The sequence below is a fragment of the Hemibagrus wyckioides genome, linkage group LG11 (genome assembly GCF_019097595.1).
Source record: "Hemibagrus wyckioides isolate EC202008001 linkage group LG11, SWU_Hwy_1.0, whole genome shotgun sequence".
In the NCBI taxonomy this organism is placed as follows: domain Eukaryota; kingdom Metazoa; phylum Chordata; class Actinopteri; order Siluriformes; family Bagridae; genus Hemibagrus; species Hemibagrus wyckioides.
In genome coordinates, this window is record NC_080720.1 from 14,205,770 (window position 1) to 14,233,351 (window position 27,582).

The 27,582-nt window shown below is 39.7% G+C and overlaps 3 protein-coding genes across 12 annotated transcripts in view; 2 read left to right on the forward strand and 1 right to left on the reverse strand.

Annotated features, from left to right (window-relative positions):
* Window positions 1-6,603, forward strand: part of shroom2a (shroom family member 2a) — a 45,845-nt gene extending 39,242 nt beyond the window's left edge. For 9 of the 10 annotated variants that reach the window (XM_058401922.1, XM_058401924.1, XM_058401925.1 and 6 more), the window contains 5 exons: window positions 739-1,311; window positions 2,391-2,957; window positions 3,394-3,574; window positions 4,527-4,799; window positions 5,521-6,603. In XM_058401922.1, coding sequence (XP_058257905.1) covers window positions 739-1,311; window positions 2,391-2,957; window positions 3,394-3,574; window positions 4,527-4,799; window positions 5,521-5,793 — 1,867 coding nt within the window. In that variant the 3' untranslated portion in view covers window positions 5,794-6,603. The remainder of the gene's footprint in view (window positions 1-738; window positions 1,312-2,390; window positions 2,958-3,393; window positions 3,575-4,526; window positions 4,800-5,520) is intronic. The other variant, XM_058401930.1, reaches the window with a different exon arrangement.
* A 6,558-nt stretch (window positions 6,604-13,161) lies between these two features.
* Window positions 13,162-14,093, forward strand: cldn34a (claudin 34a). Its single transcript, XM_058401972.1, has one exon. It carries the CDS (start codon window positions 13,162-13,164, stop codon window positions 13,888-13,890), a length of 729 nt encoding a protein of 242 aa, XP_058257955.1. The 3' UTR covers window positions 13,891-14,093.
* Window positions 14,094-22,747: 8,654 nt separating this feature from the next.
* Window positions 22,748-25,239, reverse strand: LOC131361081 (putative claudin-24). The gene has a single exon (XM_058401974.1). The coding sequence runs from the start codon at window positions 25,028-25,030 to the stop codon at window positions 24,365-24,367; it is 666 nt and encodes a 221-aa protein (XP_058257957.1). The 5' UTR covers window positions 25,031-25,239; the 3' UTR covers window positions 22,748-24,364.
* Between the last annotated feature and the right edge of the window lie 2,343 nt (window positions 25,240-27,582).

The following is a 27,582-nucleotide window of genomic DNA, read 5'->3' on the forward strand; positions in this document are numbered from 1 at the left end:
GGTATTTGAATTGTCTGTGATGTGAATTGTGGAGTTTGTGTGGTCAAGCTAGAGTGCTTCTTCAAATGATCAGCAGGTTATTTTAGTGTAGCAAGAAATAGGCTCAGTGCTTAAAACCAGGCAAAGTAAGGTACTCTATGAAGTGTATTTAATTTGTATTTTCTTAGTACTTGAATTTGGGAAGGATTGATTGCTTTATAAATGAAAATTACAAATCAGAATATTACTTTTGTAGAAATATTTCGTCCACCCCTATCTTCTGTCTCAGCCAAGCATGTTTTGTATGTCTGAAATGTTCTATAAAAGGCCCTCAGTGACCCACCATTCCTACATAAAACAGCTCCACAAGAGGCTCGCTGTCCCTCTCTGCTGCCACGACATATAAATCTACAATCACTGACAGCAAAAAGAGGATAAAAAAAAACAAAACAATTGAGACCGAGTGGAGAAAAGCGCTCTGTTGGCCGGTGGCTGCAGGGAAACAACATTCATTACCCAGAATGTGACAGGCTTGTGGGAACAGAAATATGCAGGGTATGACAACCAGCCTGGGAGTTACCATGGAGAGATGGTGAAATGTGGGAGAAATGTCTGCTCTCCTATCGATTTACGCAGCACACAGTAAAGCTTTGTGCATTGGCAAGGATAAATGGATTCACAGTTTCAGCTTTTGATATGCTTTTTTTAAATAGAGCCAGTATAAATACTCTGAAATATCTAATACATATTTTCCCTCAGGTTAAGTGACGGAGGATACAATGGTTTATTGCCCAAGCCACGTCAAGAGCCAGCATCACTTTTGACAGGAGGAGAGTTGGAGAGCAAATTCTCAGATACCCCATCCACTCAGAAATCTCCTCCCAGCCCTGCTGGTCCTTCTCAACATTTCCTCGATCATCGTAGCATCGTCACCGATCCCTCTTCCAGTGCAAAGAACAAAGGCTCAAATTGTCTAAGACCTCCTCCGACACGCCTAGACAAGTACAAATGCCCCAAGGCCGCTGCTCCTGTTAACACTTCACAGGGCGGAACTCAATCTCCCATTAAAGACATTGTTTCTAAAGACACCCAAGTCCACGCCCCAGTATCCTGGAAGGACCCTGAGCATAGCCAAGGTCCAAAAAGAGAGGAGGAGTCTCAACCGGAGACCATACCCCTTCCTCCTCCTCCTCCTCCTCCTCTTGAGCCTCCTGCCCACCTTACTCCACCCGGCATGGAAGGGCAGCGTTCGCCATCACCTCACTTCGCTCCCCAGAGACTGACTGACAAGCCCCCTGTCTCTGTCTCCCAGCAGGATGAAGCCACAGGAAGGTAAGACATTCCTCCAGATCTTACTAACAACACCGCTTAATGCAGGAGGATGATGAGTTGGAGCCCGTGAAGGTTTTCCACTGTCGTGCCACAGCTGGGTTTATGTTTCAGCTGCACTCTACAAACGATCACTGGAAGCTATACTGATCTTCGGCGTGGTGATTTAATTACGACCCTGCTCTTGTTGTGCTCAATCTCAAACAAGAGGCTTATTCACATACGGCTGTGCTGAAAATTGCAACCGAATGATACAGTAGTTCATCATGAATGTCTCGCACTTAGAATTTCTCAGTCTGGTTTTTTGTTTTGTTTGTCTCTGCTTTTTCCCCCTAAAGAGCAGCAGTATTTTTGTGCAGCCCTTGCTGTGAATTTCCACCACTTTTTTCACAGGGAGGAGTCCAAAGGTTAGAGTGTGTGATTATATTTAGGCATAGGAAAAAAAACAAACCCTGTCATTTGGCAGGAAGATAGAATATCAGAATATACTTAACGTGGCTTTTTTTTTTGTTTGTTTGTTTGTTTTTTTACTCATTGTTAGTCATTGTAACGAACATTAAAATCTATTTTTGTGTTTTCATTTTCACTTTTATTACTGGCTTTTTTTTAATCTGTTGTAAAGTTATTTGTAACAAGATGACGCATCTCACAATATATTTTCAAGGTTCCCTAGTAGGATGTATGTGGAATAGGGTTGAAAGCACTTTCTGTGTTGTCTGTCTGAGCATGAGTAGCAGTTTGACATGAGGATAACTTCATGTGTATCAGTGAAAGCATTTGTTTGCCTTCACTCTCCTTGGTTTCTTAAGCTGACATGTGATTAGAGGAAAGCTAGCTAGTGGCTTGGAACTGGCATAGGAACAAAAACTATGGAGAAAGTTTTTTGGGGAGTGAGAGATCAGAGAGTTTATTCACAGGCGTACTCTTCAGGTATTTAGAGTTCAACACCAGCATTGCTTTCCCTATGTTTCCATTTCTAAACAGTGAATATGAATTTTTAATTTTGAATATTGCTTATTAAAGAGACTCATCTGTTCCTCAATGACAGTATTGCTATTTTCTCATCATCTATTCTATTTTAGGATGGACAAGGTGACTGACGACAGCAGCACTGTGAAAAAAGTGCCCATCAAAATCGTCCACTCTGAAAGCAGCACAGAGAAAGAAAATCGACAGTACCTTCACCCAAGCACAGAGACATCTCTCAACTCGCAGCCCCCAGTCTTGTCTCTGTCCAGTCTGGGAGCACCAGAGCTATCCTCTTCTCCATTTTGCACATACACACGTCAAAGAGAGCAGGAAAATGAAGCCATGGGCCCTCAGAAGGAGCAGGAGTTTCACGCTGATGTCACAGGGCCTCAGGAGCCACAAAAAGGCCCCTGTGTGGATCATAGCACTAACGGAGTCTTCTCGGGCAGCCTCGGTGCTTCCTCTTACTCTGAGGAAGATGAGAAGAGAGAGGTGTTGGCCAGGGACATCATGGACAAGGATAAGTCTTTGGCAGACATTTTGGACCAGAGCAAGAGGAGAACCACTATGGACCTGATGGAAGGGATTTTCCCAGAAGGAGAGCAGCTGGTTGAGGAGGCACACCAACGCAGGAGAGCTGCACCCAAACTGACCCAAACCTCACGTAGCTCTGAGGAGAGGTCAGGCCATGCACTTTTTATGCACTGTGGTGTGTGTAATGTTCAGTAGTGTCTACATCAGCGTGGAGGTTCATGAACAGTATAATTTCAGTTGTTCATAAAAATTAAATAAACGTCAGCTATATTTTAGTGAATATTTTATTATTATATTTTAGAATATACTATATATACCCCCCCCCCTTTGATGCCGGAGCATCAAAGTTGCTGTTACAGTGTGCAGTTTTTTTGGGGGTTTGTATATCACACTAATGTTATGAAATCTCTGGCCCCCTAGTGATTAAATGAAAAATGGCAATTTTCATACTTTTGGATGGAGAATTTGGTGTTTCTTTGTTTAATCAGTTAAACATAATTAAATTAAAAGTAATTGTTACTTTTAGACCTATGAAGTGCACACAAGCATGTTCTCACACATAACCTTCTGACGTTTTCTCAGGAGGGAGGAGGACAGCATGGTGGCAGCGGCAGCTCTGGTGACCAGCTCAGCTTATTACAGCACATCAGCTCCTAAAGCAGAGCTGCTTATTAAAATGAAGGACATGCAGGAGCAGAGTGTAGAGCTTGAATCAGAAGAGGAGCTGGAGGAGGACAACGACACGGAGCTCGCCAACAAGAAGGTAGGGCTCACTCGTAGTGCACAGTCAGCTGAATGACCACAACACTCCACATTTATGCAAACATTCAATCAGACAATTGTGTGGCAGCTGCACGGTACATAAGATCATGCAGATGCAGGCCAGCAGCTTCAGTTAGTGTTCACATCAACCATCAAAATGGGAAATTTAGATTTTGAACGTGGCACGATTGTTGACGCCAGGCAAGCTGGTTTGAGTATTTCAGAAACTGCTGATCTCATTGGATTTTCACACGCAACAGTCTCTAGAGTTTACACAGAATGGTGCAAAAACCATCAAGCCAGTGACAGTTCTGTGGGTGGAAATGCCTTGATGATGAGAGAGGTCAGAGGAAGATGGCCAGATTTCGGTTCAAGCCAGCAAGAAGGATATATTAACTCATGTAATCACTCTTTAAAACTGTGGTGAGCCAAAAAGCATCTCAGAACCATTCTGTGTAATCTCAAGAGACTGGTGCATGTGAAAATCCCAGGTCAGCAGTGGAACCATGCCATTGTTAAAGTCACAGAGTTCACACATTGAACATTAACTGAAGCTCTGAAACTGGATCTGTATGACTGTCTACACTGTGATGTTGCATGAATGTGTAGGTGTATACGTGTTGCTAATAAAGTGCTGAGTCAGTGTACATCAGAAACTGGAAATCTGACCATGCTTAACACCTTTTTTTTTTTTTTATCCATTTTTATTAAGTTGTTTATTTGGAATTCGAATAAAGTTCACAGATGTGTTAACTATAAATGTGTTTATAGTTTCATTTTTGTTCAAACAAACTGCTGAAAGTTAGGGCAGAATTGTACAATATGTATTATTTTAATCAAACTTGGCACATCTCTTTAACTACATAAAGATTACATACTTAAGTTACAGGAAAGCTTCAAAGAGAGCTGTAAGAGGAGATTTTGACACACAATACGTCTGTTTTCATTTATAGCAAGAGCTGATTGAGAGCCTGAGCAAGAAGCTGCAGGTGCTGCGGGAGGCGCGAGAGAGTCTGCAGGAGGACATGCAGGACAACAACGCTCTGGGCGAGGAGGTAGAGGCCACTGTACAGGCCGTCTGCAAACCCAACGAGCTGGAGAAATTCCGCATGTTTGTCGGGGACCTGGACAAAGTGGTCAGCCTTCTGCTGTCTCTGTCTGGACGACTGGCACGTGTCGAGAATGCCCTCAACAGCCTGGAGGAGGACGCACCACTCGAAGAAAGGGTGAGGAGACAACATCAAAACTGCTGAGACAAGCACAATGGATTACAGAATTAGTTAGTTAAAGATCTGAAGCGAAATGAACCAGATAAACTTTTTGCATCTCTTTACTAGGCATCTAAATCATAGACCATCATTAAAAGAAGAGCAGCCTGAATACATTGGGACTTTTTTCCATTCATACATATAGATATCAGCTTGGTTTCTAATATAAAGGGCTATAAACTGAATACTGCCTTGTGCTTGAGGAGAAATTGTATAGAAATATATTCTGATTGACTTGCTTGCTGTGATAGTATTTAGACCGCAAATGCCACAAACAGTTTTGCATTCAAGTCTCCATCAGTAAACAGTTGATACCTTCAACAAAATAAAGTTCACTTTAAAACTTGAAAGAATTCCCAGGTTACTTAATTTCGGTTTTTTTGACCAGATTGTTCAGTTATTAAACAGAAACTATTTATAATACTATCCGGTGTCACCCAGATGAGGCTGGTTCCTCATAGCCTATTTTCTTGCTAGTCTCTGTGCCTGGCTTGCACATTTGGGATAAATGTATGCGTTTAAATCTTGTACCCTGAACTATTGTATTTTATACATTTCTGTAAAGCTGCTTTGTGACGTTGTTAAAAGAGCTATACAAATAAATGAATTTAATTGAACTAGTAATGGATATTCAAACTGGACAAACAGCATATCGCTCATTCTTCTCTCGCCTCTACAGCGCACGTTGATGGAGAAGCGTAAGCTGTTGATCCGTCAGCACGAGGACGCCAAGGAGCTGAAGGACAACTTGGATCGGCGAGAGCGAGTTGTTTGCGACATCCTGGCCAGCTACCTGCAGGAGGAGAGCTTGGCCGACTACGAGCACTTCGTCAAGATGAAGTCGGCCCTCATCATTGAACAGCGCAAACTGGAGGATAAGATCAAACTGGGCGAGGAGCAGCTCAAGTGTCTGATGGACAGTTTGCCTCCAGATCAGAGGTCATTCTGCTGAGAAATGGCAAATAACCTTTACAAAGTGATACCGTGTCCAGATTTCAAAGTCAGAACAGATCTGAATCAGACTCTGGCATTGCTGACACCCTGATGATGCCGATGTTTTCAGAATGCTCATGCTCAGCTTTTGTGCACAGAGCCGAACCACCTTTCGAACCACACCCAAATTTGGGCTGCATCGATACTGTTCAACCACGCTATACTGGATAAAATGCAAATTTCAAAGCGCTTATTGTAAGACCATGAAACTGTTTATCTGACGTATTACCCTGACCTTGTCCCACTTACTCTTTTCAGTATCTAGTGTTTCTGTAATTTTGCTTGTTGACCACTAGTGGGCAGTGGAAGATGGTTACATTTGCCTTGACCACATAGTACAAACCACTTTCCACTCATCCCTTACAGTAGTATACACATAGAAAACTCTAACATTTACAGCTTATGTTCATAACCCTTATCCCATATTTAACTTTCTGTCCAGTGTCGGTGAAATGCTGGCCTTTCACGACTGTGCATTTTTTCATATGGCATCAGTCCCTGTCCTGTCATGTCTAAAACAATTTCATGTTTTTAGTAATTTATTGTAGACTTAAATCTGTAAATAAGACTAGGATATGCTAGTTTTTACCCTTCACTTATTTGATCTTAGTTTAGAAAACTTTCAGTTTAGCTTACATGTGCGGATGAAAAAGAAACATATTTGTTGGAATTAGAGCCACCTCAATACCGGCTTTTTGTAAAATATTTGAGGGACTGCCTGAGCAATACAATATTCTCACTGAGAATTAAATGCTTGTCTATAAAATAACGACTGCCTTTTGCTCCATGATGTCTCGAGTGTTTTTTTTTTTTTTTTTTTTGGTTGTTGTTGCTGTACACAGTGCTTAACGTTTTTAGCGCCACACCCTGGAAAAGTGTTCATCACATGACTGTGTATAAATAGCAGTCTCACATGACTGGTGACGTGTCTAAATGCAAGTCCAATCTGGGTGAAAGAAAAGTATTTTTGTGTATTTTTTTGGTTATTCCATAAACTAAGTCTTCTCTCACGTTATAACAAATAGCTGGTGTTTAGTGGTATTTTATATCACAGTGGTGATGAATTCTTGACTGATTCCTCAACTGAACAGCAGCTCTGACCGCTGTGCCTGTGTCACATCCAGCTCCATCATGCTGATGATTCACGCCATGATGTGTTTTATTCCTTGTTTAGCCTACTTCCTCCTCTCAGCCGTAGCATTGCATTTCACCCATTTTGGGAAAAATGACATGAGCTGGACTGTTGTGTTACACTGAAACGTGACAACGTTCTTTTATAAACAGAAAAAAACAAAACCTCATATTCCTGTGATGGATGGCTGGATGAATTTGATGGATAGGAGAAAAAATATTCCTTTGCAGTTGTTACTGAATGTGAATCACATACAATTTAATCATGATCTAGAATAGTGGCTTTAACCCACTTTAATAGGATCACCTGTACACCTGCTCCTTTATGCAGTTATTCAATCAGCCAATCATTTGCCAGCAGCATAATGCATAAAATCATGCAGCTACAGGTCAAAAGCTTCACATCACACGTCAAGATGGGGAAAGTGTGATCTCTGTGACTGCAGCTGTGGCAAGGTAGCTGGTGATAGATGTTCTGATATTTCAGAACCTGCTGATGATCTGGGATTTTCACACACAACAGTCTCTAAGGTTTATACAGAATGGTATATAAATACATACGTACATACAGACACACACACGCAGCTCTGGAAAAAAATAAGAGACCACTGCCTAATCTCCTGATTTGAACCCTATTGAAAACCTCTGGAATGTCATCAAGAGGAAGATGGATGGTCACAAAGCTGAGCTGTTTGCTTTTTTGCAAAAAGAGTGGTATAAAGTTCCCCAGCAGCAATGTGAAAAACTGGTGGAGAGCATGGAGCCAAAACGCATGCAAATCGGGGTTATTCCACCAAATACTGATTTTTTAATGTTATTTAGCCAAAGCATTAAACACATTTTGTTTACAAATTATTTGCATTCTGTTTTATTTGAGTTATTAAAACTCTGCAAATTCTGCATGATCTTGGGTTATTTTGATGTGTTGTCATTTCCTTTAAATATACACTCTAAATAACAATAGTTTTATTTTGAATTTAGGAGAAATATTGTCAGCAGTTCACAAAAAATGAAACAAAACTGTTCATCTCACCAATACATGCACCTGTAGGAAAAAAACATAAGAAAATGATTATCTTGCAGTGGTGTCTTATTTTTTTCCAGAGCTGTATATATATATATATATATATATATATATATATATATATATATATATATATATATATATATATATATATATATATATATATATATATATATATGTATGTGCGTGTGTGTGTTTGTGTTTACTGCTTGTAAAACTTTCAAAAACATAAAACCAGGTGATATGATTCAATATAATTTGATCTCCCCAGTTCCCCCACTTCTGCAATAATGTTTGTACCAATACACTATTATTTTAAGATGATCAGTATCTGCTTGATTAATGCATTAGAAGAAGTGTATTAATTTGATGTGAATTAAGTGCTGTTAGAGGAAAGTGCAGTCAAGGCTTGTTCACATGAATGGAAAAAAACACATGGTACCTTTATCACAGTTGGCAGAGCTGATAGGCGGTCTTGATAGGAGTGTGTGTGTGAGAAAGAGATGTATATAGAGAGATTATCCGGGCCCTTATTTGTACACCATAAAATGTTTTAAATTTGGACCCTTTCTGAACTCTTAAGATTTCCCCTAAAGGGACAAAAGAACCCATAAAAGGTTCTAGATTTCACACATTAACCCTCTGATGCAGCTAAAAGAGTAAATGCCCTGGTGCCTGAGTACCACCTTTCTCAAATAGTCTAACTTACAAATAAACAGCTTGCCTTCCTCTGTGTATGCACTCTACAAAAAAAAACACTCCAGGAATTAGACAATCATCACGTAGCTAATTATATACAGTCCCTCCTGGAGTTTTTTTTAATTGTTGCAGGCAAAAATAGTTGAATTTGTTGCAGCTTGATCATGGGAATTTTCACACACCAATCTCTATAGTGTACCAAGAAAAGTACAGAAAAAACCCTCTGGTGAGCAGCAGAAATGCCCGGCTGACTGAGGTCAGAGCAGGATGGCCAGCCTGGTTCAAGGTGACAGGAAGGTTATGGAATCTTAAATACAACCTTGGTAAGCAGAAAATCATGACAGAATGGACAACATGTTGAACCTGGAGGCAGATTAAGCTATATCGGATCATTTCCACACAGAACTGCAATCCTGTTAGCTATAATCAGGAATCTGACTCTGAAGCTATAGTCAATCCCTCTAGGTTTATTAGTGATTGTTGTGGCCAAAGATCCTTGATTTTTTGCAGCTTTTACAAAGATTTGTGATGCAACATTGTGCATTTTTTTAACTGAAATTGCAAGCACAGGATTTTTCCTACCAGTGAAGAAATATATGCAATTCCTTTCTATGCTAGCTGTACTCATGTTTGTCGCACATGTACAGTAAATCGAAGAGGATTTTTGGCTGAATGCCTGTTGTGATGATCTTGCAGTGTGTCTTTACCCAAATCTGCAGAGGAACTGGGGTAATTTTGAAAAATAACAAGCGCCTTAATAAAAAATAGAAAGAGTTCGCTCGATTTCGCGTTCATTTTTGCACGTTCTCCTCACACCTCTAGTGTCCTGGGTTCGAGTCTCGCTCCCGCTCACTGTGTGTGTGTGTGTGGAGTTTGCATTTTCTCTCTGTGCTTGGTGGGTTTCCTCCCACAGTCCAAAGACATGCTTCTAGGCTGATTGGTGTCTCTAAATTGCCCGTAGTGTGTGATTGTGTGAGTGAATGAGTGTGTGTGTGTGCCCTGTGATGGGTTGGCACTCTGTCCAGGGTGTATCCTGCCTTGATGCCTGATGACGCCTGAGGCTCCCCGTGACCCGACGATAGATCGGATAAGCGGTACAGACGATGAAATGAAAAAAAATGCAAAAAAATATTACTTTAATTTAAAGAACAAATACTTTCATATAGATAATATGGTGGGTTTTTTTTTTTACTTTCTGTATTATAAATCTAAAAATGTGGGGTTACACTGAGACATTGTGGTGTTAGAGAGCCACATTGTAGAAAGCCATAAAAAGGCAAGGATCCTCAGATATCCTCAGAGACAAATTTTGAATAATGTTTTGCTAAACTTTTTTCTGATGAGTTAACAATGGTACACAGAAAACAGGAGAGACGTGAGACACCCAGTCATTGTGGATTATCTGAAAAAGTCCCAAATCATTTCACTGTTCAGGTCATATGAGTTCTTTCAGAGTTATTACATGAAGCCTGAACTCCTCCTATCAGCTTTAAGGGTTGCATCAATTCTATTTCAGTTCAGGTTCAAAGTATAATGTGCTCAAAAAGATGTAATTAAATTGTCACTCACGAGGATCCGTTGAAAACGTTTTGAAATGTATTAACCCATGACAATGCCACAGCGTGAAATGCTCAGAAAAAGACATAATATTCTGAAAGAAATGAGAAATACACTATATTGCCAAAAGTATTCGCTCACCCATCCAAATAATCAGAATCAGGTGTTCCAATCACTTCCATGGCCACAGGTGTATAAAATCAAGCACCTAGGCATGCAGACTGTTTTTACAAACATTTGTGAAAGAATGGGTCGCTCTCAGGAGCTCAGTGAATTCCAGCGTGGAACTGTGATAGGATGTCACCTGTGCAACAAATCCAGTCGTGAAATTTCCTTGCTCCTAAATATTCCACAGTCAACTGTCAGCTGTATTATAAGAACGTGGAAGTGTTTGGGAACGACAGCAACTCAGCCACGAAGTGGTAGGCCACGTAAACTGACGGAGCGGGGTCAGCGGATGCTGAGGCGCATAGTGCGAAGAGGTCGCCAACTTTCTGCAGAGTCAATCGCTACAGACCTCCAAACTTCATGTGGCCTTCAGATTAGCTCAAGAACAGTGCGCAGAGAGCTTCATGGAATGGGTTTCCATGGCCGAGCAGCTGCATCCAAGCCATACATCACCAAGTGCAATGCAAAGCGTCGGATGCAGTGGTGTAAAGCACGCCACCACTGGACACTAGAGCAGTGGAGACTGAGAGCCAGGCCTTCTCGTCCAACATCAGTGTGTGACCTCACAAATGCGCTTCTGGAAGAATGGTCAAAAATTCCCATAAACACACTCCTAAACCTTGTGGACAGCCTTCCCAGAAGAGTTGAAGCTGTTATAGCTGCAAAGGGTGGACCGATGTCATATTGAACCCTATGGATTAGGAATGGGATGTCACTTAAGTTCATATGCGAGTCAAGGCAGGTGAGCGAATACTTTTGGCAATATAGTGTATATTCAAAGCCGAGTGAACTTTATCTGAAGTGATGTGAGTGAGCTGTTGATGAATCATTAACTACATTTCTAATCTTGTCATGTTAAGTCATAGTAGATTAAGGAGGAGTGACTTAAGTTCATTTACGCTTCAGCATCGTGAGACGTGAGACGTGTTTGAAGTTGCGTTATGAATGTGGTTTTTGTCGCTTCGGCCTTTGACATTTGCTGAGGTAAAGGTCTCATTTTTTACACAATAATAATCTCTTTAATAAGATTACGTCAAACCGTAAGTAAATGTTTACGTTGCACAGAGTATCCCAGTGCGATTATTGTAAAATGAGGTTCTGTGGTTTGACATGATTATCTTTTACTGTTAGGGTTTGGAAATTTTCATGTCTTATAACTGAACAAGAACAGATGCAACAGCTACATAGCTTTAACCAGAGAAGATCTATGTAGCCAGAGAAGTCACAACATAATCTAAACACAGAGGAAAATATTAGAACCGAATCGTAAATGTAAAACAATTCCAGTACAACTTTATCTTTTATTCTGAAAAATCAATCAGTCTCTCTCCCTCTGTCTCGTTTTCTGTCTTTCTCTACCCCTCAGTCTTCCTCTCCCTCTCTCTTCCCCTGTCTTCCTCTCCCTCTCTCTTCCCGTCTTCCTCTCCCTCTCTCTTCCTCTCCCTCTCTCTCCCCCTGTCTTCCTCTCTCTCTCTCTTTCTCCCTCTCTCTCTCTGTCTCTCTACCTCTGACTCTTTCTCTGTCTCTCTCTGTCTCTCTACCTCTACCTCTGACTCTTTCTCTGTCTCTCTCTGTCTCTCTCTGTCTCTCTCTGTCTCTCTCTCTCTCTCTCTCTCTCTCTCTCTCCCTCCCTCTCTCTCTCTCTCTCTCTCTCTCTCCCCCTCTCTCTCTCTCTCTCTCTCACTCACACACACACACACACACACAACTTAAAGACACTGGTATATTTTTATTTTAGGTAACAGTTCTCTACGTTACCCACAATGCCACCTTGTCACCTGCTGATAACAGCACCAGTGGACCAGCACCATCTTTCACTGCCTCATTTGTAGATTCTCCTCAAACACATCAGCATCCAAAACATCATCTTTCACGCTCATATCACTGTCAGTATCATCATGCTCATTGTCTTATCGATCCCTAACTAGCCAAACCGAGTTGCTGCTGTAAGTCAGAGCAACCGGGTTCAGAAGTTTGTTTCCTCTAGTATATCTGCATTGCATTCTGGGATTTTCCATCTCTGGAGCATTCTGTCTGCACTGCTTCTATGCTGAACCTTCCATTAACACGATACTGAACTTTGTGAGTTAGAAAACAAGTTTTAGTTCTGTTTTTAAGAGTTAACTATCTTTTCCTGTTGCAGTAAGAGTGACAGCCTGTCATGTCACTACAAACATCTCACCGAAATCTAGCACCAAGTAACAAATTTGCATTAGGATCACAAAGCATTCCAGACATATTTCACCTCTGTTTGAGGCAGAGGTGTTACTTTAAGTGTTAGTTATCTTTGACCTCTTTCTGTTGAGTGGTGGTGGCGGCTCAAGTGGTTAAGGCTCTGGGTTGTTGATGGGAAGATTGGAGTTCAAGCCCCAGCACCACTAAGCTGCCACCTTTTGACCCTTGAGCAAGGCCCCCAACCCCCCTCCTCCAGGGGTGCAGTATCATGGCTGACCCTGTGCTATGACCCCAACCCTCCAAGGCAAAGAATTTCACTGTGCAATAATGTATATGTGACAAATAAAGGCTACTTAACTTGCTTATTTATATTAAGTTATGTAGCCTCATTATGTAATGTAAAGGTTGTTCTTTTCTTTAACTTTAGTTCTTATGAAAATTTAGATATGTTTGACCATGACACTGATATATTATCCATACTGTAGGTAGCCTAATGAGAGAATGTTCCAGAAGGCTACATGCAGACATCTTTCAAGACATCACTGACTGAGTTCTAGTCTATGAACCTAAATGATGAGCTACCTGGCCCACACGGCCCATCGGCAGTTCTTCGGGTTGGTGCTGGCAGTACTGGGATTGATCTTGACGATCGCCACCAGTGGAGTGGATGACTGGAGAGTGTGGTATGTGGACGATGTGTCCGTCATCACCTCTGGCACGGCCTGGGTTGGCATCTGGAGGGCTTGTTTTTATAGCAACGTCCTGGACACGGCCGAGTTCTGCCGTCGCATAGGCATCACAGATTCGTTCATTCCTCCAGAGATCGCTGCAGCACAGGTGTTGTGTATGACGGCCATCCCTGTGGGCATCGCTGCAAACCTGATTGCAGGATATGCCATAAGACTTGCTTACTTCAACATTGATGGAGGGCACATCAGACTTTTCTTCTCCTCAGCAGGTGCTTTGTATTTCCTTACTGCAACGTGCTCGCTGATTCCTGTTTTCTGGAACATGAACTCGGTGCTCAAAAATCATACAATTGATTTCCCGCCAGAGTTTCTTCTACCTCCTGCACCGTATAAACAGGAGCTCGGTCTGGGCATCACAACAGGAATTGGCTCCGCTGTCTTGCTTATTATAAGTGGGCTGCTCTTCCTGTCCTACAGGCAACCTCGTAAACCCAGGAAACATAAAGCTGAGGGAACTGGAGATAACACAAACCTCAGAACTGGTGCTCTGGACACTGAGAACAGGGGAGAAGGGACAGATAACCCCACATTCAAGACAGAGGACAAGTTGTAAGGCAGATTTCTGAACATTTAGAAGTGATTTCCAATGTAATGATGTTTGATCATGTTTACCTTACACTTCCAACCAATCAGATGTCACTCCACTCTGTCACAAAGTTTATAAAGCGTTAAACATGGGCTTCATCATCATCTCCCACTTCGAGGTGTATCCTAAATCTAGATCAAATATACAGTAAAAAGAATGCATAATTATGCAATGCATTCATTTAATTAACATCTTCTGACCAATCAGATTCGAGAATTCAGCAGCGCTGTGGTGTGGTGTGATATAATGCATTTTAATTCACACTCAGTCAATTTCTTGCATAAGGTTTATATTATTAATCCACTTATTTTTTATTTTATTTATTTTTTATTTATTTATTTTTTTTAGCAGTTTTACTGTTGTTGCATTCTGTTTTGTCTAGACAGTGTAGTTTTTAGCATTTTCAAGGCTCAGGGCTGCTGCTGTGCTGCAAAATCACAGGATGTGCCATTATGGCTGGGTGTAGAGGTGTTTAGCTTAAACAGGACTAAAACATCCTTTCTGTTTTTGTTTTCCTTTCAATGACAAAGGAGGCTGAACCAAAATACAGTAATGGGTTCAATGAGAAAGGACAAAGCATGTTGGATTTGTTGTGCTTTAAAAAATATATTGAGGAGCAAGCATTTGTGTGTAAAAGCATACATCTTGAATAAGCAGTGAATTAAAGTGCATTGTATCACACCACAGTGCTGCTGAATTCGCTAATATGATTGGTCAGAAAGTGTTCATTCATTCATTCATTCATTCATTCATTCAGCTTTACAGTAGTCCTTGCTGCAGGTCAGTTCAGAGGTTTTCTGTTTATTTAACATTTACAGATGAAAACTTAAATGTTGGTGGTTTTTAACATCAATGCTACCTTTAAGTGCATTTTCCTTTTAGTACATTTGTCTGTTAGTTTTGCCTTATTATCTTTGAGAGATAAAAAAAAGAGAGAATTTGGTAGGAAAATGTCTGCAGCAGCTCTCACAGTAACTATGTTGATTCCCAGATTTCCCACTTTCCACTACATTCCAACATTAAATGTCACTATAAACAGATAACGTGTCATTCTTTAATGAATTAGGTTAGTTAATTACTGTGGTAGAAAATGAATAACACACTTTGTGACTTGATGTTATTGGAGAATAATAGATTTTGGGATGGGAACATCATAACCCACTTGCTGAGCCTCCTCATATCACTCTGCTGTGGTACTGTTTTGTTTTCCTTAGAAAGCAAACTCCATTGTGTTTTATTTCTGACTTCCATTCAGCTGCACAGGAGTTATGTGAACAGCAAGCAGAGCTAAGAGCATGGATTACACTTTGATGGACATATATATATATATAATACAAAATATTGATAATAATACTGAAGATGTAATACAGGTTCACACTGCTTAGTAGAGAAATGCTTTCATTTTGCACCTAACCCTTTTTTTCCAGTACACTTGTGTTCCATCCAACCTGCAGAATGGAAATCATCAGAATGAACAAACGAATGATCATTGAAGATAATGTCTTCGAGTTTTAGATGCTTATGAAGAAGCACTTGGGGCATCTCAGAGCAGAAATGAGTTTGTTAAATCCCTGTAAAGCCCTGTCTGTAAAATATAGCTCTTATAAACTGAAAACTTGTTTTAAGCACATTTCCATCCCGTATCCTGAACTCTGCATATGATAATAACACTCCCACTGTTCTTTAATATTGAGACCTCCTTATATTAACATAGAAAATGCATGGCACTAGTCTGTATGTAAGTATCCACTTCCTCTAACCTAAATTCTGTTCCTATATTAGTCTTCATTCTGTACATGACAACCCTTTTATTAGTCTAATTGTTCTACAGGTTACCTGCCAGTTTATAGTAACTAGAATCCATCCATCTGTTCTCTATACTACTATTTCTACCTCATGAGGACCTGGGGAATCTGAAGTCTATCCCAGGTATCACAGGGTACAAGACACTGTACTAACCTGGACACTGTAATAACGCTAATAACCCAAGTGAAGTGCCAAAAAGATTTTATTATCATTTCAACCATATATAGCTGATGCAGTACATAATGAACTGAAACATCATTCCTCCAGGGCCATGGTGCTACATACAACAACACAGACCTAAGGGGTAAAAAGTCTGTGTGGTTGTTAGTGTATAGGAGGATGCTTTGTAGCTGCACACATCAGATTCAAAACACTGATGCTTGCCTAAAAAGCCAATTATGGACCAGCACAATCTTACCTCAAAGCTCTTATTACTCCTCGCACTACACCACGCTCTCTCCGATCTACTAGCACTGCTGGACTGGTCCCACCATCTCTCAGGGTTAAAGGTCGGTATACAAATAGACTCTTCTCTGTTCTGGCACTGAGGTGGTGAAATGAACTTCCCCTAGATGTCCAAACACCTGAGTCACTGACTGTCTTCCAATGATAGATGAAGACCTACCTCTTCCAGAAGCACTTAAATTAACTTAAATTTTCCCTGTTTGTTTTATGTATTGTTGTATGTTGTATATACAAATAAAAAAAAAAAAAACTCCCAACACTGTTTTTAGATGGTATCATAAGTCTGTGACCTATTGAACCAGTGTTCATGTATTCTTTGATAGAGACAATGAACCAAAGCACTTTTGTATGTCGCTCTGGATAAAAGCATGTCAAATGCCAGAAATGTAAATGTAAACGTAAATGTATGACAGCAGCAGTTTGTAGCAGCATTAAAATATGATGTGCAAAAACCCACTGCAGAGCACAATCTCACACACTGCACAGATAATTTAGAGATAATGCATGTCTTTGGTTTAGGAGAGGAAACTAGAGCACATAGAGGAAACCCCTGAAGCACAGCGAGAACATGCAAACTGCACATACACACAAAGTGGTGGCAGAAATCAAACCCTAACCCTGGAGGTGTAAGGCAAACACTAACCACTAAGTCACTGTGTACACCTGCAATAAAGTTTTACTGTAGTGTAATTGTTCCTATCATTGTAATAAATGTTAATCTTTTATCTGTAGCTATATTTGCATGGTTGTGCTTGTGTTGTAATGATTAGAAGCTTGACTCAGCCCAAGGTTTATGGTTTGTGGTGGTGTTTAGACATACAGCATAAGCTTGTTTACTAACATAACGTTCATCTGCCCATGATTCTCTTACAGAAAGATAACTGGACTAAACCTCTCGTCTGCAGTCAAACATCCTTCATGTGACTCTGGTTTAAATTTAGCTGATTTGTGAACAGAGGGATAAAATGCTTCCTACTTTGAACCGGAGGCTTTTGTGACCCCTGCTAAGACTGGAATGAACTTTGTCATTAGCTCCCAGCAAGACATCATCCCTTATTACTTTATTTCATTGTTGCTTTGCATGGCTTAATCTTATTATAATTATTGAAGAACAGTTCTGATAAATCCCACTGTGAATAACATGATTTTTTGTTTTTATGAAATCACATAATCCTCCTGATTATATGATAAAGGATAGAGAATTAATTATTTCTTGTAGATTAAAGCCAATTTTATTTTCTCTTTGCATTGCATTATACTAGCATTTGTTATGTATTTTAGGGTAAAGGTACAGTTCTGTGCAAAAGCATTAGGCACCCTAATTTTTGTTTGTCACTGAGTTTATCTTCGTTTCTAATTTTAATTTTAAATAAAAAAAGTTAATGTTTCCTTTCTGTCTTTAAACATGACCTTTCCAACAAAAAACTAACGGTTACAGAAATATGTTAATGGGATTATATAATTTATTATATAATTCAGACAAATCATTAAAGCTGAATGCCTGGTTTTGACAGGGAAGTTGTGACAGTCCAAAGTTTCCAGAAAAACTGAGGCAGATTCTCCAAGATGCTCAGTAAAATGATCCTTATAATACTTCACTAAATGTACCTGAGATTCATTCATTCATTCATTGTCTATACCCGCTATATCCTATATTCCTAGGACTCCTAGGGTCACGGGGGTCTGCTGGAGCCTATCCCAGCGCACATAGGGCGAAAGGCAGGGTACCTGAGATTACTAATGCATTTTAGAATGCCAAATGTAGGCATGATAAACAAACTCTGTTTAGATTAGAGCTGTTTTCTGCTCTTTATAGAAGTTTTTATTTATATAGATAACATTTAATTACATTATTTTAGAAGGTATATGTGCACAGTACTGTAAAAGAGTACCTTTTAGTATGATCTGAGGACTGGATGCCTGACAATTATATTAGGGATATAACTGAATATGAATTCATAATTCTGAATGAACAAATGTGTTCTAAACATATACAAATACAAACATGAATAAGAGAAATATTATTAGTTCATCCCTCATCAGTAATTTGCTCTGTTTACTTATTGTGTTGCCTCTCTATATAACTCTATGTTTTTATTGTTCTTAAATTTAACTTTTTTTTTTAACTTTTGTGGAATTTAGCAATCCCAAAGACCTGAAACTAAAAATAAATAAATATCATTAGATGGCACATGTTGTCAACTATTAACAACAGTTTTATGAGTTAAACAATACATTTCATGATGTCATAAAAACATAGTCCCAAGTGATGTTGATAATCTGACTGTAGAAGGACAAAGGTTATGTTATTTAATTTGCAATTTGTTGTTGCATTTTATGGGAAGCAAAAGATTTCTTTCTTTTTTTCCCCGCAGCAGGTCTGGTTATGTTTTTAGTGTTTTTATTGTTTCTGAGGCAATAGATAACCTTTGCTTCCAGGTCAACTTCAGATACAGATACAGACATTTAGAGCACTAAAGAGATCCGGATACAGATCATAGCATTGTTTTACACCCCTAATGTGCATGTCTTTGTCTGGCTATTTAGATTTCTTCATATGATATGATATTGTTGTCCCTTATCTTGTGCAATCTATAATAACCAGTTTTAGATGTAGCGTGTATAAAAGTCAAACACCATCCAGTGTGTTTTTTAAATCCATTCCTGCTTTGTGAAAATGTAGAGCATGTTCACATATTTAATAAGTGATATATAGGTCTTTTTATATAGGTAAGTCTTTGGTTTTATTCGTCACCTGATCCACTTTATCTAAAAGATTTGTGATTCAGTCTTTTCGGTATGTTTATCTGTCCTCCAGTTTGAATCAAACTCAAATAACAACGTTTATGAACTGTACAATAAAACAGTCATTACACAATTACCCGTGCCACACAAGAGTACACGAGGCAAGTATCATAGGTTAATTATTTAGGCACGTTCATCCCTAACACCAATCTAGAGCGAAAACCATCTAAAAGACTAAAGCATTTAGATATAACCTTTGTGTTATGTTCACTCTTTGGACCCTTGGGTACTGTTTGGGTCCAGTTAACCTGGGACATGATTGGGGTTTCAAAAGCACTAAAAAGAAATAAAAAAATACCTGAAAGTCTTTTACACATATTGAATTTATCTCATTGCCAAATATATAGATAGAATTTGTGATTAATGTTTGCAATTACTGAGTCACATTTAACAATGAAACTTGTTTTTGTGATAAATTTATAATTTGTAGCACAAAACTTACTACAATAAAAACCTTAGGGCATAAATCTAGAAAAAAAAATTGCAATGGAAGAATGTTTCAATTCATGTTTATTATTTTGAGCTTATTTTTCAAATACAGGTGATTGTCAGGAGCTACTGGGACAGTTCCCAGTCAGACCACCAGAGGACGGGTGTTTCACCATGGCCTGTGTTTGTTTATGTGTTATTCCCATGTATGTTGTGCCACGCCCTCCCTATTGTTCATCTTTCCTGCCTTGTCACCTGCTTTCCATTTACCCTAATATTCTGCCCTATATATACCTGCCTTGTTGTACAAGTCATCGTTTTGTGTTCATGTGGTACGGCGCAATGCTGTTGTGTATTCAGGTCTCCATGTGGTAGTTATGTTTTCGTTACTCATGCTTCATTTATTTTGCAGAGTGTTAGTTTTGTTTTAACTTAATAAAGTAGTGCTTCAGTTTTATCCTGCATGTGGGTCTGATTCTCTGTAAAGCAGGTCATCCAGACTACTGTAGAGATCTGGGTTCAATCTCTGCTTTACTGTAGGTTGCGTCTCCTGAGCTTTACAGTGATAAACAATAGAAGCATGAGAAAACAAAAGATTATTGCAGAGAACACAGCTCTCAAAAATACAAAGCACATTTAGTAAGGGTCAAAAGCCATGTCGAATCATACAATAGCGTTTTTTCTTTTAATGACAGAGTTTTATTTGTCTGCTTCTGACAGATTTCCCATCCAGCTCTGTGTGAACTTGAACTGCAAGATGCTGTAGACTTAAGTCACTTAATGTTAAATGATGCATAATATGTGTATAAATGGCCGGGTTAATACGTGACAGCAACTTCAGTTTACTTCCAACACACTGAAGAGATAATTGTGTCTAAGGGTTAAGACTGATATAATCAGTAGATCATCATGACATACTGTACATTGATAGATTAAAACATAACTTTGCAGATTATGGAAGGAATTCCACCATACCTAGTGGAATACAACACTTTTTATCATTAGCATTTTTACATGAATTGCAGACAACACACTGTCTTTGCAGAATAGGGTAATGTCTAAAGTGCGAGCCATTTCACAAACCTGGTGATAGAAACTGTAGGCCAGCACCTAATGCACTTCTTGTTATCAGAATGCAGAGTTTCTTAACATTTTTTAGCCAGTGACCAAATTCCTATAGTTCCCAATTCTTCAATAACTCCTTTCCTGATAGTCAGTATAGAAACGAAAATAAATAAATAAATAAATAAATAAATAAATAAATGTTGAATTATGGCTTTCTAATTAAAAGATTCAAATTTAGATTAAAACATAAAGTTCAGTTGTTATTGTTTATGCATAAAAAGATCATGTTTAATTTTATACATGGAAAAGGGATTCTTTATATTTACACACTGTGAAGGAGAAGTTCTGATCTTCTGTGTACGTGACTAGAGTTTGTTTGTGACTAGAGATCTGATAGAGGAACAGAATGCACTGAAGATGAGGTGGTGAGACTCAAGACCTGAACCAGCTTGCCAGCATCAAGGATGCACCTTGCCTGGTCAGGCATTGTAATGTAGCTAATGATTGTCTATGAATATTTTTCTTGCTTTTGTCTCTGTGTTAGAAACATGTCTAAAAAAAACTCACAAAAGACAATGAATGCCCTTCCTCTTTCAAATTTTTTTGGAGAGCACTGGGTCCTGTTGTGCAACAGTTCAATAAATTGTAACCTTTTTACTCTTGCTCATGCCTACCAGTGTGCTAATTTCTCCAGACTTCCACCACAACATTTATCACTACTTCAAGGCATTGCTGTATGCAGTAGCTCACAACTGTAGGCACTCCACAGATCTAATGATAGACTACATTGCCAAAAGTTTTGGGACACCCCCCCCAAATCATTGAATTCAGGTGTTGTTTTTCAGGGGTTGGGCTTGGCCCCTTTGTTTCAGTGAAAGGAACTCTTAATACTTCAACATACCAAGACATTTTAGACAAATATCTTGCTCCCAGCTTTATGGGAACAGTTTGGGGATGACCCCTTCCTGACCTCAACACCTTTGGGATGAATTAGAGTGGAGGGTGTGAGCCAGGCATTCTTGTTTAACATCAGTGCCTGATCTCACAAATGTGCTTCTAGTGGAATGGTCAAACATTCTCATAAACACACTCCGAAACCTTGTGGAAAGCCTTCCCAGAGGAGCTGAAGCTGTGAGGGCAGGACAACTCCATATTAAATTCTTATGCGTGTAAAGGCAGATGTCCCAAATCCTTTGGCACAATATAGTGTTGATAGATAGATAGATAGATAGATAGATAGATAGATAGATAGATAGATAGATAGATAGATAGATAGATAGATAGATAGATAGATAGATAGATAGATAGATAGATAGATATGTGTGTGTGTGTGTGTGTGTGGTGTAACCTTAAATAATTACTGTAAAAATGACATCACTGGAACAACCAAGCTATGTGTATTGCACTCAGTGTTGAAATTATAGTTAGGCTATAATAGTATCTGGTCTGTGGTGCTGATGTATTTACTGACTGGAAATGAAGTGTTAGGGAAAGTATTTAGCCAATATTTCATTACACATAACTGCTAGATTTTCGTAAATCCGTAAAATCCCTTCCCCCCCTACCCTGAGGGCGTGGACAGTTTTGTTCCTAGGCTCCTGGCCACGTTTAACTTGTGATCTCTTCATGGTAAAGTAAACACTTTTCTACTACACCATTGAGGAGCCACAATGTTGGTTTTCAATGTTAAAAATTTTGCACATCAACAGTTGGTGCTATGAGAAATTTTTTCACATCTTGTCAACTTAACAGAGAAAAAAATCGTCACCAGTTTTGGTTACACTGGCAAGTACCCACGGTAACTGAAGGAAAACAAAGTATACAGTATAATGCTTGGGAAATGGTGTATAGTAGATTTTGCTATTGCACTCCAACTCCTTATATAAAAGTTGTCACATGGACAGTCATACTAGGTCTGATAATTTGTGCCAATTTTTTTGACCAGTTCATGCATTCTCAGGGTTTAAACAATTGTCTATGGCAAACAAGATCTAGCAACTTTTCTCCCCTGGTGGCATTTATTCCATGAAAATGTTGATTTCAGGGTGAGATGCAGTCTACATGTGTATGTGTGAAACTGTGGGCACAATCAGCAGGACTTGGATATTAATTTGGAATAATTAAGGTTTATATAGCAATGTTCTAAGCAGTGTATGACTAGGTCTATTTTATTTATTCTTTGCATTCAACAGTTCAATTCAATTCTGTTTGCACAAATACAACAGCCTGTGCTATGTGTTTTTTTTCCCCTCAGTGTTCTTGTTTTCAGTTCCTTTTTCAAAGGTATGTTTACAGTTTATTGCATTAACAGCTGGCTTGTAATTATGTGTTGAAATTGAATTTCCTCTTCCTCAGCAGATGCCCAGTTTTCTCCTGCTGGGAATAAATGGCAATTAGCGGCAACGTCAAAGCGCTGTTTGTTTTCCTGATAGCCATGCAGCTCTTCTTATCTATTGTCCATCACAGGAAGTTATAAGTGTACACACCCTTTAATCTGGCGTCTTTTGGTCTGAGTACGCCTGGTCTCAGCTGGGATTTTTTCCCCCCTAAATGGAGGATAACTAAAGAAAATAAATAATCTTAAAAAACAATCTGCAGTATCAACATGCAGCAACAAAAGATCTGATGTTTTTATTTGCACGAGGGACAAAAGCTTTATTGGGCAAAATATGATTCTGAAAAAAACTGTAAAATAACACAGTACCAGTGAGTAGACAGATGTTTTGATTCATACTCATTATTTGTTTGTTGAGACAGATGTTTCCTTCAAGTTTTCAGTGTGAGGAATATCAAATTTTTATTGTTGATAATCTGTTGCTTACTTCTCTTGGAATTTATATATCAAGATGCATCAACAAAATTAATTAGAAATCAAATTGACGTGGTTTAATTCATACACAAGCATTTTGATGAAGCATTACATCAGTGCACTGATAGCATTTTTTCATCTCACATTTAAAGGTAAGGCGTCTTTGAAAGCCTAGTGAAAACAAGAGTCCGAGGACCTGTCTCTTTGCCGAGTCAGTTTCTTTTGAAGATTTTTTCCAAGGGTAAGTTGTACCCTTAACCAGGTCAAATCAGTCATCAGCATAGAGAGGAGGCAGGAGGGTGGTTCTGTTTGGCATTCCTCATTAGGACATACTGTTCATAGAGGCTTCATTAAACACAGCTTAATCCACATGCTGATATGAATTGGACATTAGGTCTAATTAAACTCAAGCACACTTTTAGCTGTCTTCCAAACCCTGCCAAAAACCTACTCCATTTCTTACCATACATTCAACCGAAACACTACTTTTAGTCACTTTTATTGTGGATCAAGAGCAGATGTTTTTCAAAGGCTATTTTTCTCCCAGTCACTTAACAACCTCACAATAAGAGCTGCATGTGTTAGTGACATGAAGGGGTTTCTTAAGAGCTTGTTTTTCTAGCAAACAATTTTGCTTCTAGACACTTTATTAGTATTGTATATTAATACAATGTATACTAGCTAAGTATATACTGTTATCTACAGAAATACACTCAAACAAAATATCAGTGTAATATACAAATACATACTAAAGATATATTTAACCAAACTGTACTTTTGTATAAATGTATGTATAAATTCATCACTTAATATTCCATTGGAAAGCTTGTGTACATATGCCTAAGCAGTTTAAGTGCAGTTATTCACAGCAGCTGATAATAGAATAAAATAAAACCTATTACTAATATGAGCACAGCGCAAAAGTATTAACACATTCCATATGTTACCTGTTGGACTGCAGTGACCAAAGAAAAGAGAGAGGAGTGTACATTATAAAGGGAAAAGTAATCAGCTTATCTGTGATATCACATTAGAAACACTCTGAATGTTTTCTGGCTCCTGTTAAACATACTCCACGAATTTTTTGCTCGAGCTGCTCACAGGCTTGAACTTTTCTTGGTGATGGTACGCTACATGCATCTCATTCTCTTCCGAACAGCAACACGAGGTGAAGAACAACATCGCAGTGACGACATGAAAAAATCCTGCAGCCCAGCCGACGAACAGCGCATCGCCAAACTCCCAGCGAGGCACTGTATGAGGGACTGAGTGATCGTGGAACTTCACAACGGTCTCATGGGCGATATTCGAGACAGGATAGAGTACGAAGATGCCAGAAATCAGGATCATCAAACCTGCTGTGATCTTCATGCCACGCTTCACCTTCCTTCCCTGAGACCCCCCGCAACTTTTCACCAGGGTCAGACCTGGGACAGCGATCAGGAGTCCCAGGAGAGCTAGGGCATCTGACAGGCACATGCAGAAGCGTGCCAGTGTGAGGTTGCGTGACAGACCCAGCAGGGTTTCAAAGGGACGACATTCACTGCCTGCCACCTCCTGTACCACACAGGACTCCCACAGGCCCACTTCATAGCTCTCCATGACGAGCAGCTCAGTGGAGAGGCTCAGCCAGCTGGGCATGAGTGTAGCAGCAAGTGAGCAGAACCATGCCCCCACTCCTACGAGCATACCCAGCAGCTCCAAAACGCAGGCACATGGATTCGACATGGCTCTCCTTGGCCGTCACGTCTCGGTAGAACTTCTAGAAATCTTGTTTGATGAGAGAGAGAGAGAGAGTCGAGAAGAGCATCAACTATTGCTGACCACTCCAGCTACTTCACAGTCTGTCACTTTCCACTCAAAAATGCACACTTCATCTCAACTTGAGAAGTACAACACAAGCAGGAGGAGATGGAAGAGGAGGAGGAGGTGAGAAAGACAGAGAGTGGGCAAGAGAGGGCACACTGATTTTTAGCCCTGCCCTCTAAACTCTACTACCCCCACACAAACATACCCCCTATACACACATACAGAGAGAGAGAGAGAGAGAGAGAGAGAGAGAGAGAGAGAGGTACAGACCTCTGAGAGATACAGGCATGGGATAATGACAGGATGCAAATGCAGTAAAGTTTTGCTTTTGCTTTTTGCTTCTATTTATTTTCTCCGAAGAGAAAACAATCAGCTGATTCAATAAACCTCTCAAAATGTGCATCATCTAATCTATCTCTCCCTATGAGTTACATCATTTATTTAGTTTATTTAGGTATTTTAATATTTCAGTGATCTGCTGCTGTAACCAAAACAAACCATCACATAATAAAATTGCACATGCAGCTTGTGATCTTCACGTGGTCGAGGAGAGGCACATACAGGTGCAGAATTTTATTTTTTATTTTATTTACAGTGCTGAACAAACAACTGAAAACTGTGGTCCAAGAAAACAAAACTAATATTAGAATGCAGGAACATTTAAGAACTAGATCAATTCAGGTAATGGCAAGCACAGATAGTCAGACAGAAGCAAGACAACAAACCGGCCACACAAAGGGGCTAGAGCCAGAGTTTCTGTGTGAACACTGGGTGAGTAGTGGGAATACACCGTGGATGGAATGCCAACCTATGGCAGGGCCCACACCTAGGAACAATTTAGACTAGCCAGTCCTTCAGTGGGGAGCAAGGAACACGGTGAGTGAACAGAGAGGGGATGTCCTAAGCAAGAGGTCAGAGCGTCTACTTTAGTGAGGCAGTGTCGGAGAAAATTATATGCCTAGATTTAAAATAGCAATACTCTGCCTAAAAGTAGTGGTTATCTATCAAAATTATTTAGCTATTGATTAGTAGCTGGCTTTGATTAATGCAAATGTATAACCTATATAATAATCATGTATAACCTTACAATACTTATTCAGAACCTTTAATATTAGTGTGCTAGTGTAATAACCACACTGAGACTGGTGAGCAAGAAAGGGGATTTTTAGGGCCCAGAATAAACACCAAGGTGAAAATGACAAGGTTTTTTTAGGGCCCAGAATAGGCACCAAGATGAGAGAAGTCAGACAGCGTGGCCGGTAAGCTAAACATAGCATAGGCACCAAGATGGAGAAGACAGACAGTGCGGGCAGAAAGCTAGACATAACAGCATCGGAACATCAGCAATGAAGCGCAATGAATCATGATAGTGGTAAGGCTTACTTAGAATTACTTACAGAACAGAACAGAAGCGCATTTAAACTTAGAAATAGAAGCGTATCTGACTTAAATAAAGGTCAAAGATGACAGAGAAAAGGAGAAAAGGTCAGGGTACTAATTTGAAAATTATAAAAATTTATTGAAAAAAATTTGAAAAGGGGAGGATGACCTCAATTTCGGGGCGGTATCAGGACAGGTAAGATAATAATGGGACATGGTAAAAGTATGTAAATTAAGGAAGGAGAGATGAAAATAACCATACATTGAATATAATGGGAAATTGCTGGAAATATTTAAATTATTAAAAGGAGGCACCATGGGGCGCCTGAGGTATAAGTAGAGGGGAATTTTTTTGGGTTTTTTAGACCAGCTGCTCTCTTCAGAAATGCATGTGATTGACTGCATGGCTGAATAAAGAAACCTGCTTCTTCTCATCTGCTGACTGAGATCTCCTTTATTTTAAGTTTTTGATAGTTTATTGAGTTCATTGGGTAAGATTATGGAAAGCTAAGGGAAATAGACACAATCTAAAATTCCACCCAGTGATATGTCCACTCGGAGGGGACTCTGAGTTCCGACAGCAGGGTGAGAGGTGACATTTTCTGGGTAGGGGGCAGAGCACTGTCCTTCATAAGACTAGGAAGTGAAGCAACATCCCCTGTGGAACCAGGAGGCAGAGCAGTCTCCCACCACAGAGCCTAGAACTACTTGTCCTGTTTTGTCCAGCACTGCCAGAATTCTGCTGCAACCATGTTTGGTCTACAAGACTAAAGAGATGGTTGTTGACTTCAGAAGAGCACAGAGTGACCATTCTCCGCTGTTCATTGACGGATCCTCGGTGGAGATTGTCAAGAGCACTAAATTCCTTGGTGTTCATCTGGCAGAGAACTTCACCTGGTCACTCAACACCAGCTCCATCACCAAGAAAGCCCAGCAGCGCCTCTACTTCCTGAGGAGGCTAAGAAAAGCCCATCTCCCTCCCCCCATCGTGACTGTGTTCTACAGAGGGACCATCGAGAGCGTCCTGAGCAGCTGCATCACTGCCTGATTTGGGAATTGCACCGTCTCGGATCGCAAGACCCTTCTGCGGA

Bases quoted from the DNA above. Each gene is read 5' to 3' on its own strand.
- LOC131361081 (XM_058401974.1), bottom strand. From the start codon at position 25,030: ATGTCGAATCCATGTGCCTGCGTTTTGGAGCTGCTGGGTATGCTCGTA.
- cldn34a (XM_058401972.1), top strand. From the start codon at position 13,162: ATGAGCTACCTGGCCCACACGGCCCATCGGCAGTTCTTCGGGTTGGTG.